General features: G+C 50.9%; 1 protein-coding gene across 8 annotated transcripts in view; it reads right to left on the reverse strand.

The window, feature by feature from the left end:
* Positions 1 to 21979, reverse strand: part of Tmem132d (transmembrane protein 132D) — a 310602-nt gene that overhangs the window by 214116 nt on the left and 74507 nt on the right. For all 8 annotated transcript variants that reach the window (XM_048343144.1, XM_048343150.1, XM_048343145.1 and 5 more), the window contains one exon: positions 10599 to 11490. In XM_048343144.1, coding sequence (XP_048199101.1) covers positions 10599 to 11490 — 892 coding nt within the window. The remainder of the gene's footprint in view (positions 1 to 10598; positions 11491 to 21979) is intronic.

Consider the following 21979-nt stretch of genomic DNA (forward strand, 5'->3'; position numbering starts at 1 on the left):
ACAGGGGCTCTGGAAGCTTTGCCCCAACTACAAATATTCAGCCCCAAGTGGCTCCACCAATAACTTCTGAGAATTGGATGCCACATAAGTGAATAGAAAGATATTAAAAACTCAAAAGCTAGCACTCTCTCTCTCTCTTTCCGCCTCTTTCTCTTCTTCCCAGAGCATCAGCATCTTCAGAAAACAAGTAGTTGCAGCAACAACTACTCCCTTATACTGGCTCGGTAGTGGGTGCTATGCATAGTAGGTGTTCAAAAACCTCCCAGGGCGATTCGGCATTTTGAAGGCTCTGAATCTACAGCACTCATCGGCAGAGCTGAAATTCTACCCAAATCCTGAAACTAATCCTGATGCTTTTTATATCTCTCCTTGGACTCCACCAAACTACCCTGTGATCAATCATTTCCTGTCTAAATGAAAATGTCAGAGACAACGAAAAGAAAATCCTGGCACGTCTGAGTTTGAATACTTTATTTAAAAATTTATGTGGAAATATTTTGTGCGTTATAGGGAAGAGCAGTATCACTTTGCCTTCTTAGACTTCTCTGAGCTCACTCCTTAGAGTCAATGAGAGGATTTGCCTATTTTAAAATTTACTTTATAGTTTATTAGCACCTAAGAGCTTGTGAGAAGAAAATAAACAATTTAAGCCTCTAATTTCTGCTTTGCAATTTCCTTATGTACAAAGAAAAAAGAAAAAGAAAGAATCCAGTGAAATTTTCCATGTATAAATAATGTAAACTAATTTTAAGAAAGAAAACGAAGGAATTGAGTAGTGCAAGTGTCTAAACCATATGCCAAATTCAATAAATTCATCAGAACACTGTCTTAAAAAAATTAGGCTCCTTTGGTGAGCTAAAGCCATGTTGTGTAAGAAATTTTACTTCCTGGGGCTTTGCATGCCATTTCTTTCTTAAAGGTTTGGAATTATGAACAAGCTCTACAACTGCAATAGACCATTTTCCCACAATGGATCTATACTTACTGATGGATGGACAATTGCGTACATATGCACACACACGTACACAATACACACACACACACACACACACACACACACACACATAAATAACACCTGCAAAACCAGGTCTAACTGGAGCAGTGTCCTGCCCCTCCATGCCCCAAACGAAGGGCGTCTATCCACCGCCCTCTCCAGCTCACCTGCCTTTTCAGATGGCCTGGAAGCCTCAGGCCCTCTGCATACTGCAGGATCCCCTTTCTGCCTTCTGTCTCCCCTTCTTCCCCTTGTTTTTCTCCTTCCTTCCTTCCTTCCTTCCTTCCTTCCTTCCTTCCTTCCTTCCTTCCTTCTCTCCTCACTCCTTTCCCTCCTTCCTTCGTTCATCCGCCTTTTCTCCATCCAACACCTTCCTCCTTTTCCTGGTGAGCTCTCTTACTCAGAAGGAAGCTCATAGTTTCCTTCTCTGTTCTGGTCCTTGCATAAGCCTTGAGCGCCACAGTGGGATGCTCTTTTGGAGAAAGAACCACAGAGATGCCAGTGAGAATGTGGCCTCTTCCAGGGCCACGAGAGAAGCAGATGACACTGCTAGTGTCCTCCCCTGCCATGGGCAGGCTCCTCAGGATGGTCCTGTACTCTCATGGCCGGGAGACCCTACTCCATCTAACACCTGCAAACACCCACTTTCTCACCTGTGCTCCTCCGCCATTCCCTCCCCAGGCTGGATGCCAGAGCCCTGAGAGCAGCCCACCCTGCCTGGTACCGCCCAGTGTCTCCAGGGACAGTGAGTCTTGTCACGTAGGGCCCCTGATGGATGCTGAATGAATGAACGCGCCAGAGAAGGAATAAATGAGTGAATGGATAAATGAATGAACTGGTAAGAGAATGAATGAGTGAGTGACTGAATGAAGGAGTGGATGAATGAGCAAAGCAATTCATGAGTGAATTAATGAAGAATGAAGGAATGAATGATCCACTCCTGCATTCAGCAGGAGACCGGCATGTGAAAGAACACAAGATGCCCCCGTGGCCCGGATGCACAACTCTTAGGGACAGCCAGGCCACCTCCCGCATTTCCCACCACCTGCATTTCTCTGCCCTCCACCTGACTTCTGGAGACCCACAGAAGGCTGCCCTGGGATGTTCTGCTCTGGTGAGTTCTGTCCCAGTGACCTGTTGTGTCCACGGCCATTCCAGGCCTCTGTGCAGCGGCACTGCCTGGCCGGGCTGAGTGGTGCCAAACCACGCAGTGCCCCCTGCGGTGCGCTCCCTACTGTACAACAGGGGATCGGAGTCTCGCCCCACTGCACCTACCTGCAGATGAGTTCACAGGCTCAGCCTGAAGATACTCTCCTTTACACAATAAAACGAGTCTGCGGCATGCAATTTTAAGGAACCATTATTCTATTTTCAGATTTTAACAGTGCAAATGTCTCATTGTAGCTCATTTTGTGGCTTACTGAGCTGTGTTATATCATGAAATTTCTCCAAGTACAAACTGAACATGTCTCCGAGACACCATTACAGCTCCATCCCACCTGAAACCAAGCAGAAAATCCAGCAGTGGCCGAGCAGGAGTGGCAGCATTGCCTGCAGGGAGAGAAGGGCTCCAGCCAGCAAGGAGGGCCCCTGTGCTACCAGGCAGGCATTAATTGATTTATTGGGCAGCTAGAATCGAAGGGACTTCTGCAGTTCAGAGAGAGAAAGAGAAAGAGCATGAATAGAAAGGAGAGGCTTCATTATAGCCTTTGAATAGTTACAAGAGCAAATGCATCCATTCGCCTCCTTTAACTAAACAAAACAACTCATTAGATCTCTGGCATGTGCAAGGTACAAGGCCCTGGGGCAGCAAATGTTATTGCAGGCATCAGCCCAGAGGCCCGGCCCTGTGGGCGAACCATCATCTCCAAGTTTCAGCCACTTCACAGCTGTTTTGCCCTGGGTGAGCCCCCGGGGCCTCCCACTTCCTGCTTCTCCTTGTGGCCTCCGCCAGCTCCTCCTCTGCATCTCAGGGGCCAACCTACCTCCCTGCTTTCTGGCTAACAGTCTGTGGCAATGCTGCACAGACCTCCTTTTCCTTGGTTTGCTGTAAAAGGTGGGCTCTTTGCCAGAGTCTTCCATGCCAGGTGTTCGAGGAGACCCTTATTCTGAATAGAAATTTTGTATTGTCCCCATATGTTTAAACTTTACGGCCCTGCTCTGTTGGATGACAGTGTGTTTCCAACATCCATTTTGCTAAAATCAGAAATCATCAACACTCAGAAGAATGTTAAATATGCTCTGACGAGAGCCAATGAGTTCTCCCAGACATTAAACAAACAGGAAGTATCTCTCCTGGGGGGGTGGGGTGGCATGGTTTATGTGACATCACTGTCTCACTTCATGTAACCTCATGTCCCACTCACCAACTCCAGCCCAAGAGAAATTTTCCCATTACAAATAAAGTTTCACTGGAACACAATCGTGGTCACTAGATTTTTGTCTTTTTCTCTAACTGATTTCACTGCATCATGCAAGCGCTGATCTGGCCTTGCCTGACCAGCAAGGCCGAAAGTATCTGCTGTCTGACCTCATAGAAAGCATCTGCTGAGCTGTTGGGGGGGAGGTGGGGGGACACCATTCTTCCATCCCCAGGAGGCCCCTGACCCTTGTCCGCTCTCCCTCCAGGCCACCTCTGCTATGTTTGACAGCCCAGAAGTTCCCTTGGGCCACACAAGCTGCGGAGAAATTGTCATCACCACAGACAGGAGCAGGAGACAGCACCAAGCACAGACACAGGGGACCACAGCACACAAGATAAACACCAAGCTCTTATCACTCACAGAGGAATCACAAGCCAGGCACCAGTGGCTCATGCCTATCATCCTAGCTACTCTATAGGCTGAGATCTGAGGATCACAGTTCAAAGCCAGCCCAGGCAGGAAAGTCCATGAGACTTTCATCTCCAATCAACCAGCAAAAAGCTGGAAGTAGAGCTCTGGCTCAAGTGGTAGAGCACTAGCCTTGAGCCTAAGACCTCAGGGACAGCGCCCAAGTCCTGAGTTCAAGCCCCAGGACTGGAACTCACACACAAAAAAAGAGGAATTACAATATGTTATCTCCTATACACAAACCCTCTTCCTTAACATTGCTGCTGAGGCGTTAGATGAATGTATATGAATTTACATGCGTGTACACGTACAACACATGAAAGCTATATACATACCTGCATATACACAGGGATATATACAGATGGATAAAGGTATGAATTATTAGCATGTATAAAATGAAAACATACATGTGTTTTATGTCAATGACATCGTACATGCTCATTGAACATTGTCCTGTTTTGTATCTTTTTCAAATCACTTTGCATCGTGCACAATTTTCTACCATTCATTTATTGGGCCTTTTGCTTTTTGTATATGTGGCATTCCAGTTCTCTGGACTTGCGCATGTTGTCTGTCACACACGTGTGCCACAAGACAACCCCCACTCCTCTCTCAGTGGACACTTGGTTGTTCCCGGTTATCAGAGGCGAACTCTTTTGAAGCTGCCTCTGATTTGCAAGGCCCCCTCTAGTGCGTGCGTTCAGCAGTAGAACTGCTGCTAGTGGAGAAGGGCGTCTTCCTCTCCACTCCACATTGCCAAATGCTTCTCTGAAGTCCTGCTAAGAATTGGCAGGGACCCATGACAGATCACCAACACTGGGCCCAGGGGGGCCCTTGGCAGATCACAGATCACCAACGCTGTGCCTGGGGGGGGACTTGCAACAGACCACCAGCGTTTCACCCAGGGGACTTGTGGCAGACAGATCACCATTGTGCCCAGGGGATTGGGCTGAGTTAACAGAGGATTTGACTTCCATGAATAATTCATCGGACAACTGGGAGCTTCCACAGGGAGTATGTGTGGGAGATACATTTTCATGCAAATGCGATGTGTAACAGGGGTTTACATTGCAAATACATGTATATAATTGGGAAATTAAAATGAGTTGGTAAACAAAAAAAAAAACAAAACAAACAAACTATAGAATGAGAACCAGCTGGATATGCCTCCGGGCCTGGTGGTGGATATATCTCACAAGGTGTGACTGAGGGGAGAGAGGCCCACTGGGAGCTGCACCCCACTGGCTGTCCTGGGTTTCTCTAACCCCACAACAGTCCTGTAAGTTCTGTTTGGCCTCCATGTTCTCAGATGAAAAAATTACTACTCAGAGAGAATACGAACCTTGCCTGGAGTCTCGCCCTAAGGCACGGAGTCAGGACTCACTCGGACTCACGCTCGCATCTCTGGATTCCTATGCCATGAGCCTTTGCTTAGCACGTGCCAGGACAGGGCTCTGAGAACAGGATAACCAGCGTCACTACCCAGCCAGCGTCCCGGCTCCCTCACTTCACCCACGATCCACCCTGGGCTCCAGACCAGTGCCAGGCCTGGAGCCGCACCGTGGCTGCATCCCAGCCCCTGCCGGGAAGAAGGAGGGAAGGGGAAGATGAAGGGAAGGGAGGCTTGGGGTCCATATACCTCACAACCCTTCCAGCAGACATGGAAATCTAGGCAACGGCTACCCCAGGTTTATAGGGTTCAAGACGCTTATGCAATGTGCCCAGGGGACAGTTGATTAGCAGTTGGTCTAGCAGCACTGGGCTCTCAAGAGCCAGGCCTCGAATATTCTTGTGATGGTAGAAATCCAGCTTTTGGTCTTATTTTTCTTTATGCCAGTATTGAGGTTTGAACTCGAGACCTGGAACTTTTTTTTTTTTCCCAATCCTGGGTCTTGGGACTTAGGGCCCTAACACTGTCCCTGGCTTCTTTTTGCTCAAGGCTAGCATTCTACCACTTGAGCTACAATGCCACTTCTGGCTTTTTCTATATACGTGGTGCTGAGGAATCAAACCCAGGGCTTCATGCATGCTAGGCAAGCACTCTATCACTAAGCCACATTCCCAGCCCCCTGAAGCTCTTTTTGTTTTGTTTTGTTTTTGCCAGTCCTCGGCCTTGGACTCAGGGCCAGAGCACTGTCCTTGGCTTCTTTTTGCTCAAGTCTAGCACTCTGCCATTTGAGCCACAGCACCACTTCTGGCCATTTTCTATATATGTAGTGCTGGGGAATTGTATACAAGACAAGCACTTTTGCCACTAGGCCATATTCCCAGCCCCCCCTGAAGCTCTTGATTGGCTATTTCTACTCACGGCTGGCTCTCTACCACTTGGGCCACACCTCAACTTCCAGGCTTTGCTGGCTTATTGTAGGTAAGAATCTTCCGGTTTTGTCTGTCCAGTTTGCTTAGAACCACAATTCTCAGATCTCAGCCTCCTGAGTAACTAGTTAGGGTTATAGGCATGGGCCACTGGCACCGGGCTAGATATCGAACTCTTTTTTTAAAGGTAGATTTAAAAGATATCTGCAATCAAGAAAATGTAAGGCATGGTGGTGCCAGCTTTGTACTGGTGCCAGCCTGCAATGGTGTCAGCCTGCTGCTCTGGCTTAGCCACAGAGCTAAACCTGTCAGGATACACAGCTGGCAATTTCCAATCCACCCTCATCTCAGCAACATCCTCCAGCATCATCGCGATGACATTCTCCCAAGACATTCGCTCACCGGCCACCGGGCCCCAGGCCCACCTCCCCCTGAAATGAGGGCTTGTGTGTCCACATCCCCAGAGCCTCCGTACCCACAGACATCCCTAGAGGCCCTCATGAAATGTGTGTGCTAGGGGACAGCGTGACTCGATGGGCCTCGCCATCCACAAGGAAATAAAGCTTCACAGCAGCCCTTGGCCATCGGCCGTCCATTTCTGTGGTTAGAATACGTGCTGAAGGTCATTGTTTTGGAGCATTGCCTCCCCCCTCCCACCCCCTGCAGCGGCAATGACGGGACGCATTAATGGCAAATGTGATGGCCCATTTGCCTTCTCTCATTTTAAAAGCACTTGGCAGCCAGTCATGGATGGCGACCGTCTGCAGAAAAACAGCTGTGTCCAGAAAAAAGGGAAACTTGTGCAAGGGTCACCTTAAGCTTAGCCATCGCGTGTTCCACATGGGTTGCGAGCAGACACCATCTCCGGAGCGTCCCAAGGAAGCACTGTGGGGTCTGCATCAGAGGCAGGGGGCTTGCGTCTTACTCTGCGCCCTCACCAGCCACTCTGAGTGTGAGCAGGACAGGATCGTGCTGCCTGGGGCACAGGACTGGGCTCTGGGCTCCAGAAAGAGGCAAATCAGGCCGTCCCCGCCAGTGGGAAGCGTTTTCCAGTGGGTGAGAAAGATGGTCACGGATATCAAACGCAGTGCTGCGTGGAGAAGGCAGTCTCAGTCTTGACGAGTCTGCAGACAGTGTGGCTGGGAGGTCTGAGGAGCCAACATTTGGAATGAGACCCACTCATGGACTGCCTGGAGAAGACGGGGCCAGCCCTTTAGGAAGAAGAAACCGCACCAGAAATGTGGAGCCCACCCTTCCCCACGCTGGCTGGAAGAAAAGAAGCTATCAACGCTTGAGTTGTTCCCCCGAGTAACTACAAAGAACCTGAGGAACTCAGAGACAAAACATCTCAGAATTTCTCTTTTCCTTTGTGCACAAAACTTCCACAAGTCCCTGTGTTCTAACAGGAGGGGGTTGTTTCTTGTCATCACCGCACAATCCACGGTGTAGTCCCAGTCCCCTGAACATCTTTCCCAGCTGGGAAAAAAGCTGTTCTGCCACCAGCCCTGCAGATGGACCAGAGGTGGGAGGAGGCAGGTGCATCTACAGATACACACCGGGAAGACACCACCACAGTCACAAGGAGGAAAGAGGGGAAAGGGCCCAACGGCTAGCCAGCTCAAGCGGGAGCCTCTGTCCTGCACCATTCACTTCTCCAATCTGCCCACTTGCAGCCATGCCTGGCTGAAGGACCCCCAGCAATGGTCTCTTGCTAGGCTTGCTCCCTCTTCCTTATTATACAATTATGAAAGCCACACTGCTGACCGTGCAGCAGACACAAAGGGCAGTCTGATGAACCCAACCCTCAGTCAGCTCCAGGTGGAAGTACACTCAAGCATGTCCCTACCACGCCCTCTGGAGTGACCCCGCAGCCTGGGTCAGCTTCAGGTGGGAACACACCTGAGCCTGTCCCTCCCATACTCCCTCTGCTGTGACCCTGTACCCTGGGTGAGCTGTAGGCAGAAGCACACCTGGGCCTGACCCTACCACACTCCTTCTGGAGTGACCCTGCACTTGTACCTGCTTTGCATCTGAGTGGTGCTCAGGAGCAAAGAATAGGAGAGCAAAGACAAGTGCTCCAGTGAGTGACCGCATGGATGTGTGCCCCCTCCTCCACAGGATCCCAGCAGGCGGCTGAGGCTGCAGACCATACTGAACACACTATGCCTTCCCATACATACTGGGATGAAGTGCTGTTTTAATTAGGTGCAGTAAGGGGTCAGCAATGACACCTAATGATACAACAGGTGATTATGGCAAGAACCAGAAAGAAAGCTCTGGGAGCGTGCCTCTCTTTCCTTCGAAGTTTTTTTTTTTTTTTAAGGCAGCTCAGGCTGCAATCCCAGCATGCCACTGGCACAGGCAGGAGGATCGCAAAGTTTGAGGCCAGCCCAGACTACACAGCCAGTGTGTGGCAGGCACAGGACATCCCAAGGCTCCATCACAAAAATAAGTGAACAAAACCCAGCCTTGCTGTGCTGGCCTCTCTTTTGTTAAAGTAAGCACCTACAGCCTCTCTTTGACAGACCTGACAGAGCACTGATGCTTTGGCCCTCTGTGGCCATTACTGAGTGTACCCGGGGTCACGGGAACACAAGGCCTGCCACACTGCTGCTGTGTCAGCTGTTCTGACAACCCATATGATTATGTGACTGATGGGCAGAGAAGAGAAGCTGGGTTCAACCAGGCCAGCCTTGTGACCCAGCAAGCCTAAGGATGCAGAGGCCAGACAGAGCCTACAACCTTAGCATAGGGCTAAGCTCCAATCAGCTGTCCAATCAGATGAAAGGAAACACAAGACCTTAACCATTGGGCTGGTGCTAGGCTGCAAGGAATACATTGAAGAACAACCGGCAGCCAATGAAATGACGGCTTACTTTTCCCAGATGAAAGAAAGCCAGCAATAGGTACATTACATAGGCTGGTGATGTGAACCCAATAAGCCCAGGGGCCTCCCTGCCTTCTCTACCATCCTGAGATTCTGACCTTCCTGCTCCTGGACTCAAGCTCAGAGTCTGTATCCAGTGGCTGGGAGGTCAGTCCAGGCAGCTTCTCTCTCCCAGTCTTCACTAGACAGCTGTGACCCCACAACTCCTCAGAGACTTCCATGTGTAACTTTGCAGAGCACAGGACATTCTACAACCCCAGCCCCAAAGGAGTCTAGGGAGAATTGTTTTAGCTGGACACCCCACACCCTAGAACAAAATCAGAATTCTATTAGCAAGGAATGACGGGATGGATGTGGGCTAGGCAACCAGAAGTGCCTAGCTGGATGGCCACAAACTAAATCTATTCAACTGAATAGCAATTTGCAGTCGATCAGTGCAGAACCTAGAAAACGATGGAGAGAAAGAGAGACTTTGATCCAGAGTGGTGAATTAAGTCCTCCGTCCAGGAAAGATTCCACTTTCTGTGCTTCCTCTAGTCTAGCCCTCAGTCCTCCTTAGCATTCCCCTCCCATACAGAAAAAATACATGGGAGACACAATGACTCTCCTATCAGTAAAAGTCCCTAACTGGAGAGTGCAAAGTCACACAAGCTGAGTCACTGATTTGGGGATCCTCTCCAAAGGAGCCCAAACACTGAAGACAAGGGAGCAGAGAGACACGCCCACACACCTCTGGTGTGACTGCCTCATGCGTGACGTTGTAACTGCTTGTCAGGATCAGCCAAGCATGAAGTTTCCTGAGCCAGAGGGAGGAGCAGGTTCCTCCTGTCCATAGCAGTGCCAGGGAGACTTTCTGTCAACCAACAATGCCTGCATTCAATCGTGACTCTAAGCACACGTAGCTATGTATAAAAGAAAACAATTAATAAAAACATGATCAACTCCACTCACACCTTACGTGCCAAAGAGAAACACAGGATGCCTCTCCTGAAGCATGCAGTACTCGTTTTGAATGGTTACCCTTCCCTGACTCCTTATGCAACAAATCCCAGAAGTTCCACTGCATCCCCTCAATCATTATGCTCTTTTATTTTTTGAACACCCAGTTCTATTTCCAGAGAGAAGCAGGATGATAACGTTGAAGCTGGTACCACACTATACATAGAACCCGCGTGTTTGGAATAGACTTGGCGTTGGCAGAAACATCTTCTCCGTGCTCACCGACAAGTGTTGCCGTCTCGTTTGCCGACGCAGGCATCTCACTACATGATTCAGAAGAGGCTGCGCCAGGGCAGCCCCGGCCTCCCTAACCTGGCTGGTCAGCCCACATAGGCCGGAGGCCTTGGACCTGCTTTTCACAGCTACTCTGGAAACCCTTGCAGGCAGCTTCACTTTGGAGACTTGCCGCACAGCTTTTTTGCGGAAAAGGGGGAAGCTGGCCCTGTGTGAGGCCATCTCTGCAGGCTGAGCGAGGCCAACTCTACCAGCTGCCCTGAGGCGGGGCCACCTCCACCTGTCTCCCTGAGTGAAGCCACCTCTGCCAGCTGCAGCAGACCAGGAGACAGCTTACCTGAGGGTAAAGCGGCCCTCGGTGCAGTTCCTGGAGACGGAGACGGGGAAGGTGAGCACATCTCCCGGTCTTGCAGTCCCAGGGGTATAATGGACGGCCACATTGCTATCCAGTCGCAATTCACGCTGGGCCGGGCTGCCAGGGCTCGGGTACAGGAAGACGCTTCCGATCCTGTGCAAGGGAGGCCCCGACTCGTCAATGTCGTTATGGCCGGTGTGGAGCCCGACGCCTGTCCTCCGGGCAGTCCCGGTGCAGTCCCCATGCGCGTCCCCAGGTTGAACCGAGTAATAGAGCTCAACGCGAGCCCCGTCCTGTGGCTCGGGGGGCCGCCTGCGCCCCGCCACCCCTGGGGCAATGCTGAACCAGCCCGGCGGCAGCTCCAGCTCTGCCACACACAGCCCCAGTGCCGGCCCAGGCCGGCAGCCGCCCCGCACCTCCCGAGTCTCCCGGAAGGCGAAGACCCGCAGGCAGGGCAGCGGCTCCTCCAGGGCCCCGCGGTCCTCCCAGTCAAGGCCCGCAATATGGAAAAGGATCTGTACATGGGGCCGGCTTGGGTAGATCTTCTCCCGCAGGACACGGGCCTGCAGCTTCCAGTTGAGGGGGAAGGTGTTGGTGAGTCTGAAGGGGCTGGTCAGCAGCAGGAGGTCCTGGGGCACGGCCTGCTCTGTGGAGAAGGGCCCGTAGCTGGCACTGAGGCGTGGCAGGCCCCGGGACTTGTAGACGAGGAAGGACTCCACGCGCGACTGCAGGCTGGAGTTGCGCATCAAGTCTTGGTTGGCCTCCTTCAGGAAGAAGGCGACCTCAGCCTGGTGGATGCGGTAGGTCACCGGCAGGTAGGTGGGCAGCAGGGAGAACCGCTGGATGCTCTCCAGGATGCCTCGGCTCTCTGCCACTGTGGGGAGGGAATGGAGGCAGGGTTAGTAACACTGGGCCGTGACCCGTAGAACAGATAGCCGAGCATCCACCTTACAACCCATGACCCTGGGTCTGCACCCAGGATGCAGCCCTTTATCCAGTATTTCCTATATGTACCACGTCACTTGGTGGAACATACATATGCTAAGTATTTGGTATACATAAGCCATATGTACCACGCAAGCATGCCTGTGTCATACGTGTGTATTTGCATCAATGCAAATCTACATAATAATATGGGATATATAGGCATGTGCACATATTTATTCTTTGGAAGGGGGGCTTCTGGAAGACTGGAACTGAGGAGGGGAGCCCCCAGTGCCACTGAGGAAGGACCTGCATGCTCTGATGCCCAGAGCTCAGAGCTAGGCTAAAGATGCTGACTCCATTTCCCGTAATACCACCCGACGTCCAGTAAAGACACACTGCCTTTTGATGCATCTAAAACTTGGGCTTTATTGTGTGAATTAAGCACATCTACTTTTACTTGGCATTGGGAAACATCATCTGCTTTGGGGGGGGGGGGTGGAGAAGCTATTCACAAGACTGAGAGAAGCACTCAAGGGATTGCACAAGGAAAATTATGCTGTTGTCAATAAACCAAAAGAAATTTTTTTTGCCTATTTTATTTCCTGAACATATCCCTCCCTCGGGTGCAGGGCAAGTGGGGGATCAACATGTTATTTTTACAGTTTGCCTTATATTCTGCTAGAAAAATACAGGCAGAGAAATTACATAACTTGGAGAAAGCAGCAAGATATTGGGTTTTTTAAATGGAGGTTGTGTAGGCAAAGCTGGCTTTGTAGGCCAAGAAATTGCAGGCCGGCATTCATCCTGTCCAACTGTGATTTCACCAGCCACGTGGACACGTCCAGTGTCATCCTGTCCACCTGTGTCCTCACCATTCACATGGACACATCCAGTGTCATCCTGTCCACTTGTCTTCACCAGCGACATAGACATGTCCAGTGTCATCTGGTCCACCTGTCCTTACCAGCCAGGTGGACATGTCCAGTGTCATCCTTCCACCTGTATCCTCACCAGCACATAGACATGTCCAATGTCATCTTGTCCACTTGTCCTCACCAGCACATAGACATGTCCAATGTCATCTTGTCCACCTCTGTCCTGACCAGCCACATGGGCATGTCCAGCATCATCTCATCCACCTGTGTCATCAGGACATCGATATATCCAGGGTCATCCTCTCTACCTGTCCTCACCAACCACGTGGACATGTCCATGTCATCCTGTCCACCTGTGTCCTCACCAGTCATGTGGACACATCCCTGCAGCCCAGCCAGGACCCCCTCCAAAGTTGTCTGAAGTACAGGGGTCCGTGAAAAGGTCAAGAAGGAGACCAGGAGTCCCTTGGATATGCACAACCTCTGGGGCCCCCTTTGCTTCTCGGGGCTTGCCTGTAGCCTGTGTGCCTGACAAAATCCCATTCTGAAAACAGCACTCAGATACACCCACATTCCCTCTCAGGCAAGAAGCCAGTTCAGTAGATGCACACATGCTCACATGCATGCATGCACATGCACATGCACACGTGGGCACTCACACACACACACACACACACACACACACACACACACACGTGTGTGTCTGATCTGGGTTTATACACAGTTCTGAATGATGAAATCTCTCAGTCCAAGAAGCTACCAAACTCAGGGAATGCTGCGCTGAGGGTCACCTTCAGTGATGAAGGCTGTACCATGTTCGCCCCACTGTCAGAACTGCTGATATGTGGGTGCTGTGGGCTGACCTGAACAGCACTTTACAGAGTCCACCCTAACATGGATCTCTTTTCCAAGAAGATGCAATACACAAGGCCACTTGTAAGAAGACTGGCTTTTACCCTGGTGCACGCGGCTCCTGGCCTAGAGTTTTTCAAGATCTTTACTTCCACGTGTGAGCTTTGGAGAACAAGGATAAGACTGGGACTTCCCTGCCAGGGCTCTGTGCTGAAGTCTCACGTGGCTCATCCGTGTTCCACATGCTCTCACCACAGCCTGACTGCATCTCCATCCTGCAGGTTGCACCCCACAAGCTGTCCTTCTGGAATGCTGTCCACTAAGGCGTGGTCCTGTGGGCCCCACCACCTGCCACGCGGGGTGGGGGGCTACCCCCATGCACCCGCCTATAGGCCCCACTTGACAGACACTGGGCACTTAGTCAATACTGGATAAACAACTAGACGAGTCCACAAATGGGCCTTGCTTTTTTATGTGACAAAGGGAAGATTACATTTTACATGCAGATTTTGTTCACTGTCTTCTCAACTGCATGACTGTAATCAGATTCCAACCCAATCTCCACGGGAAGAGCCTAGGACTGAAGAATGGAGACGCCAAAGGGGACTCTGCGTGCTACAGTGCAGTGATCATGTCCTCATCCTTCCACGCACACACACCACACACAGCACATGCCATGTGCACATGTGTACATGCATACACAGCACACACATCATGTATACATGTGTGTATATACATGTGCATATACACACACCACACACAGTACATACATGCACACACAGCACATACACACATACACATGTGCCACGTGCACATGTGTGCATGCATATACACACCACACACAGCACATACACATGTGTATACAGTTACACATATACACACATACACACAGCACATGCCACATGCACACAGGTACACACATACACACAACACAAAGCACATACATGTGTGTACACACATGTGCACACCATGTACATAGGCCACATGCACATGCATGCATGTATACATGCCACACTCATATGCACATGCATGTGTATACATGCACACACATGCACATAGCATATACACATGTGTATATACACCACACAGCACACACCATGTGAACACACATACACATAGCACATACACACACCACACAGCACATACACATGTGTATACTCACCATGCATACAACACACACATGTACACACACCACACATAACACACACATAGCACATGCATACACATCACACACCTCAAACACTACACATATACAAACCACAGACACACACATATCACACACAAACACACATAAGCACCACACATACCACCACCAAACACATGCATACCACACACACATATACACACATGCACACACCCCAAGCACACCCCATAGCACACATGGTGCATGACTTAGGGCTGCACCGTGTTCCCTTTCTGTCCAGTCTGGACCCAGCCAGCGCCAAATGAGCCAAATGAGCCCATTACAGACGGGGTGACAGGAGCTCTGGACACCAGACCCTCATTTATTCTCAGTGGACCATGAACCCTCACGGTGGGGACACAAAACATAATTATGCACCTAATTACACAGCCCCAGGCTAACAAGCATAGTCCTCTGGCTTGGTTCAGGAAAGCCAAAGGCAGGAAGCTGCCCAGGAAATCACTCATGCAGAGGGGCTGTCAGCTCCACTCCACACGTGGGTGGGTCTTTTGTACCTATTTCTGTCCCAAGTGCTTATGGCCCCAGTTGACCTAAAGCCAGTGCTCTTCCTTCCCTCCCTCCCTCCCTCCCTTTTCTCCTTCCCCACTTTTCCCTGCTCTTCAACAAAGTGAAAGAAATAACACCAAGTACAATCTATAATTCACCCTTCCTTCCTTCCTTCCTTCCTTCCTTCCTTCCTTCCTTCCTTCCTTCCTTCCTTCCTTCCTTCCTTCTTCCCATCCTCCATCCTCTTTCCTTCAGCAATGCTACAGAAATAACACCCATTAGGTTTCATAATGCACACACCAGTTGATACGAACCTCACTGCATCCAGACCCCACAGAGGTGGCCATTATAACCTGAGAACACCATCGAAGCTCCACACAGAAACAAACCAAATATCAAAAAAGGAAGGAGCTATGCTTAGCCCATATCCACAAGTAACTCAGTAAGGAAAGCCTCTAAGTTGTAGATATTGTCAGTTATGTCTAAGTTCTAGTTTGCTGCCATGACTATAAACCCTTATTTGGAGGAAAATGACATGTTCACAGATCTAAGCAATTCAGTGGTCACAGAGGGAATGGTACATTTATTTGAACATCTCTGAGAAGATGATCTGGGGGGAAGGGGGCTGGGAGTGACAGCACAGGACTGTCATCTCAGCCCTAGTAAAGTCATTGAGAATGTGCCTGGCAAACATAAAGCCCTGAGTGTAAACCCTAGTACTGCCAAACATTAAAGTTAAAAAATTAAAATAAAAAAGTCACATTGCCCTCTATGCCTTTGCTCTACACAGCAGGCAGGACACGATTTGCAGAAAAGCACATTCACCTCTCCATAGACTTCTTTGCCCCTGTGACCTCCCCACCCCAAGGCTCTCATTTCAGATGTTCCTTTCTGAGAGGACCTCACTGTTTCTCCAGTACATTCCGTGCCCTCAGTGGTGGTGCCACAGCCCCCACAGGTACACAGTGGCTGAGAGACAGATGGTGGCGGGCACAGAACCTCTGTGTGGATTTCGGGTCACCGAGCTCTGGAGCAGGAGGATAACGCACAGCCAGGCCAGGCACCGTAGACCGTGAAGTCTGCATGGGTGCGGGGCACCATCTACCTTGGCTCATGCGCTCAGCCGCCTGGGACGTGGTTTTTTGTGCACAGTGCTACAGGAGAGGCTCAGAGATTGCAGCCCACGCAAGCCAGGTGTGCAGCTTCGGCGGGCCGAGGCTCAAGACACAGGGCAGATTAAAGAAAGGAATTACACGTCTGCCATACTCAGCATGATTCCCTGCATGTATATGCAGGTGGCACACCAGGGTCCATGCAATGACAGCCCCACGGATGCGCTGACCCACCCGACTCATTCCGATGTCCTCTGCACCAGAGGCCATCCCAGATGCCCTTGATCTGTCCCAGATGCCCTCGGGTGAGATGGCACCCACCACATCCTCTCCTGACCGGATGGAAAGTGCAGACAAAGCCATACTGAGCTCCTGGTGTTCACTTCTCCTCACAGAACTGACCATATGTTTAGTTTTGGGGTTGTTTTTTAACAATGTTTTAAACCATACTGCACAGCTGTGAAAAGTTGAGGCACAGGACGTTCCTGACAGCCAGGATGCAGAGGGTTGGGGGTCGGATTGCTGTGGGAGGGTTCTACGATGACAACCACAGAGGCACATCCCCCAGAACAGGAGCAAAGACTCACAAGTCACCCTTCCAGCCAGTCCCTCTGCGGAGCTCCCCTCCCGGGAGCCACAGGTCCCTTCTCCTATCTGAACCTCTGGAGGCCAACAACAGCTTCCACACAGAGCTTCTTCCTTAAGACCCTGGAATATGACAGCCAATGCCGATGCCAGCCCCAAGGCCAGCTTCGGGCTCTGCATCCTGCAGAGAATGATTCACTTAAAACAGCGCCCATCAAGGATACACACTTCACAGTCCCTGTCGGGCCATCCTGTGACAAGTTTATTTTACCCTGACAGAGGAAATACTGGGTTCTCAGCTGATGTGAGTCTGTAAAGAAAGCTGTGATTTCCTGACACATCTACTCGCTGCCTCCCACAAAACTGTTTGATGGCTGGGTTTTGCCATGCAACTTTTATCACCAATGACCAGGTATCCTATGCACCCAAAGGAAGTTCCAGTGAGGCAGTAGAAGATTCAAGGCGAAAGCATGCAGTATGTGTTCACAGAGGCCAAGGCTCAGAACTGTCCGAGATGATGAGCAGATTGATGACAGCTCCCTAAATGCAACGAGCCTCTCCATGTACTCAGGGTCTAGTGTGGTGTGGGTCAGGCTGGACAGCCATAGCTGACAAGCAGGAAGGGGCAGCCAGCAGGGTTGAGCGGAGAGGTATGGCCAGCACCCCAGGCCTGAGAGCCACTGGGAAGACTCCAGACTCATCTCAAGTGTGATGACAGAGCCTGCACCACTTACAGACAGGGGATACAACTGACTTTATGACCCAGAAGCCTCCACCTGCCACAAGGAGGGCAGCGGGCAAAGGGAGAGGAAGAAGCCGGGTTGGTGATGCTGAGTCCGTGGTGGCTAGGTCTCAAGGGCTCTGACCTTGTGAGTGAGGAATCTTGTTATCTAAGCAGCAGGTCATTGCTGAGAGCTGCCCACTGTGCCCAGCCACACCCTGACGCTGCAGTCCGGTCTGCAACGGAGCCAGCAGAGAACACGTCCACTGTTCACTGGCCAATGTCCAGGGAAGTCCCTTCTTGAGCTGATTTCCTGCCTGAGGACAGGGTCCCCTCCCACTGAGCCCACCGCCACAGGTGTGAGGATGGAGCCTCAGCCAGCCAAGAGTCCTGTGGCTGAAACAAATAGCAAGGGCCACACCAACAGCCTGCATGGCCCCAACATCAAACCCTTACAGATTCCCAGGTACTGAAGCTGGCAACTTGATGACCCAGATGGCCCTGATAGTCCCTTCTAGATCCTTCCTTATGGCAATGGAATTTTTCAGTGACTGGAAGATCAAGGCTGAGTAGAATATGAAAAAGAAAGGAGACGCATTGCCGGCCAGTCCTCTCGGTGCACAGTAGATGGACTTGAACTTGGGCCTTGGCCCTCACCCACTTCCTAGGTTGCCACCATCAGCCATGGCCCACAGGGTACATTTTCTTTTCTCATAAGCAACTTACAAACAAGGGATGGATCGAGCACAGGCTGTGTCACCAGAGGCACATGTGAAATGACAACCTCAGAGGCCCTGGGAATATTGTGTGCTGATGAAAAAGAAGTGCTAAGCCCAAGCCTGCAGAGCAGAAGAAGCACAGAGAGGCCATCGCATGCACCCAGCTTCTGCTCATACTTACAACCCCACTCACCACCACCACCACCTCCACCACCGCCATCCTTTCCAACCCAGAAACCATCTAGCCAGAAGAATAACCAGGAAAGATCTAGGCAGCATGCCCAGCCTGCCAGCACCTCTCCCGGGCCCACTGTATGTCTCCTGGTGCAACTCACTTATGGAACATGCAAAAAGAAGAAAAAAATGTAAAAAAAAAAAAAAAGTGAAAAAAAAGGAAGTCCATGGCCCACAGAAGATACAGGGTGAGGGAAAAGAGGGGTCTCCAGAGATTGCCCCGCCACCCGGCACCTCAGAAGGGCCCACCCACTGCACACAGCTCAGAAATAAACTGTTTCATTTCAAGCATTATCAATGACAGACGATGTCAGGGATGACTATACCTTTAAGACCTGGGGTTGTTTGGCTGTTAGCCTCTCCCTGGGTCTGGAACCTCCCCCTCCCCACCCCCCAGGAGTAGTTCTGGACCAGCCCCGCCTCCCGTCTTGGTCTTGGATCCATGTGTCTGCCTCCAAGATGGCGCCGCAGGGGCCTAGGGGCGGTTCTATTGGGGTATGACGTCAGCCCATGGAGGAGATCCTAAGGTGCCACTCTTGACGGACAGCCCAGATCAGCCAATCGCTAACGTCCAGCTAGCCACCCCAAGTCCCTCTCCTTCCCGCTGTCACTCTTGCTTTAAATGTAGTTGTCCACCCCCTAAATAAACGGAAGTCCATCAGACAGGTCCCGAAATCTCCGTGTCCAGTGTCTGCTCTTAAACGTAAGGGGGGCTTTGGGACAGATGGTTTTGCTGGCTCTACTCCATCTCGGCTTAGCCCCAATTGGGACACGCTCTGGCCTCCTTTGGGTGGAAGAAACATGTAGGGCTGTCCCCCACAATCAGTATAGCCCAACAAGACATCTGCACCATATATATGTACATATATGTATGTATGTATATATATATATATATTCTTACATCCTGGTTCATATGCTAGCAAATGATATGTCTTAGGTGACAGCCATCAGATTCTACTCTTTCAATCAGAAATTACCCTCAGTGGGCAGACCGCTGGGCTGGTGCTGCTGGAAATCCCTCTTTCCTCAGCGGTCAGCCGCCTTCTCCTCTAAGAACTCAGAACTCGGCACAGTGGCCGGGGCTCAGTTAGGAAGTTCCAGGCTGGGAAGGAGTGGTTTCCTGGAGCACATCTCTACTCCTGCATTTAGCTCTTAGCTCTATGGAAGGAGGAGGCCTTTGCTGAGAGTCCCCTTGAATTCTCATCATAAGACGCCCAGGGGCCTGCACCCAGCCAAGGGCTTATGTCTTCCTGGAGAGGGAGGCCGGGTGCCGTGTCCTGGATGAGAGTAGACCCAGTGGAAGCTAAGGTAGGCCATGGAGAGCTCGGCCCCTTATTCCTTCCTAGAAGGCGCCCCCACCATACACACATACACACACACACACACACACACACACGGTATATCCCAGGGCCTCCAACCCCTAATTCAGCTCCAGGGCCTCCTTTATCTGACTTTGTGCAGTGTCATTTAAATTTATAATTAACTTCTAATACCAGTATTTATAAAACAGAACATTTCACATTAAAAAAAAATCTTGATTTAAGCCTTTCTTCAAAACATTGCAAGATGTGTCAGCTCTGGGAACCCATTGCCAAAATGCCACAAACAACACTTGCACCTTCAGAGGGAGCAGCGCCGGCCACCTCTGCCACTCCCTACTCGGCCCTGTGCCTCACTGTAACACCAGTTGCTGCTTTAGTTTTCTTCACAGCTCCTTCAATATCCAAAGTGCTAAGTTCGTGCCTTAATACTCTTAGTTCCATAAGGTGGAGTGTCCTGAGAGCACCATTCAAGGGATAGAGCAACACTTCTTTTAGATATAAAGAAGTACCAAGAACGAGGCATTGGGACTGGGTGCTGAAGTCTGAGTAGGAGATTTTTTTGTGTAGTTGTCGGAAATTTATGGAGACTCGGGTCTCAAAAGGAACATAATAGTGTGTGTGTGTGTGTGTGTGTGTGTGTGTGTGTGTGTGTGTACTGGCACATGAACTCAGGGACCTGGAGCTGTTGCTTTTTCACTCAAGGCTAGCACCCATCACTTGTACCACAGCTCCATTCCAGCTCTTTAGTTCTTAACTGCAGGTAAGAATGTCACCTGCTTTTTTGACTGGGGCTGGCTTCAAACAGTGGTCCTCAGACCTCAGACTCCTGAGTAGTGAAGATTATATCTGTGGGGCACCAGCGCCCGACTAGGAACCAGAGACCACAGGTGTGGTTGGACTCATGGGAATGGGTTTGCCTCCTTGGGGTCATCTGGACCGCATCTGGAGACACTGCTGAGCGACAGTGTTGGGGTTTAATGGCTAATTCGGACCAGAAGCCAAGGCAATGCTGTTTCATAGCACTCACAGAACCGCCCTCCGCGGTCTGGAAAGACCAGGCCCTCCGGAAGGGGAGCCTCACTGCTCCCGTAAGCCTGGACCACAGAGCAGCTGCTTCTAGGGTGATTTTAATGGAGTGTGCACTACAGGCTCCACAGGCTAGGTGGGCAGGGCCCTGGCTCTCCGGTTGCGAGCACGCTGCCCCATCAAGCCTCAGATTCTCAGGCTCACTGATTCACAGTGAAGGGACTGCTGACAGATCATCGCTGGCAGTGAGACGCGATGCACATGCATAAGGCCCAGCTCCCCTCCCTGTGCCCGACTCATCCCCGTCCATGGCAAAGGGTGAGGAAGAATGGGACTGAAAACAGGAAGGCACCTGGCCTCTGTGCCTGTTCTCAGACCAAGCCAACATCAGACAAGAGCAGCCCTCTCCAGTTGCCAGGCATAGAGATCACCACGACAGGAGGAGGGGGAGGGGAGCATTGGGTCCAGCCGGGGGAGACTGAGGCAGCATCACAGGGACTCATGCCCTGTTTCTGCCACCCAACAGAAACAGAAGATGAGGAGGATAAAGACCACCACAGACACCCCAGCCCTCACCCATTTTTCCTGGCACCCCAACCTTTTGGGCACCCTGTATCTAGTTAGCCAGCACCTGCAGATGATCAGTACCTTTCTCTGGGAAGGGCATCATGGGGCACTGCCCACCAGATGCCCAGAGTTCTCCCAGCTTCTACAGCAATTATCATGCATCTTCTTCATTGTGCAATAGCCATGGGGATCCAAGGGCACCATGGGGCTAGGAGGGCCACCACGGGCTCCACAGGGCATTTCTTCAATTATCACTGGACAGCTATTCAGATTAATTCCTATACACCCACAGTACTTCATCACCTCGGTAACCCCCAAACGCAATCAAGTCTTCTCAAACCACCACCCCTGGATTAGCTGAACACACTCATTAGGATCAAAGAAAAAAGCTTGTGCCTTTTAACTGAAAATAGGAATGATTTGTCTCATTAGAAATTAACTTCCAGGATGCCCAGCTCATATCACCACATACATGCACACAACACACACATACACACACACACACACACACACACACACACACACACACATCCTTCACCATCCTTTGGTGCTCCAGGCAGGTGTAGGGTGGAGAAGGAGAAGCGGAGGGCAGTGGCCGCCCCCCTGCAGACCCGGCCTGCCCTAAGCTCCGGGGAGGGGGCCCAGCCCTCCCCCGGCACCCCTTCCTCCCTGAGATGTGATGTGCACACACTTGCCTCTCCTTTCCGGGATGCCTGCTCAGGATGGGAATTTT

Source organism: Perognathus longimembris, chromosome 3 (genome assembly GCF_023159225.1).
Source record: "Perognathus longimembris pacificus isolate PPM17 chromosome 3, ASM2315922v1, whole genome shotgun sequence".
NCBI classification, from domain to species: domain Eukaryota; kingdom Metazoa; phylum Chordata; class Mammalia; order Rodentia; family Heteromyidae; genus Perognathus; species Perognathus longimembris.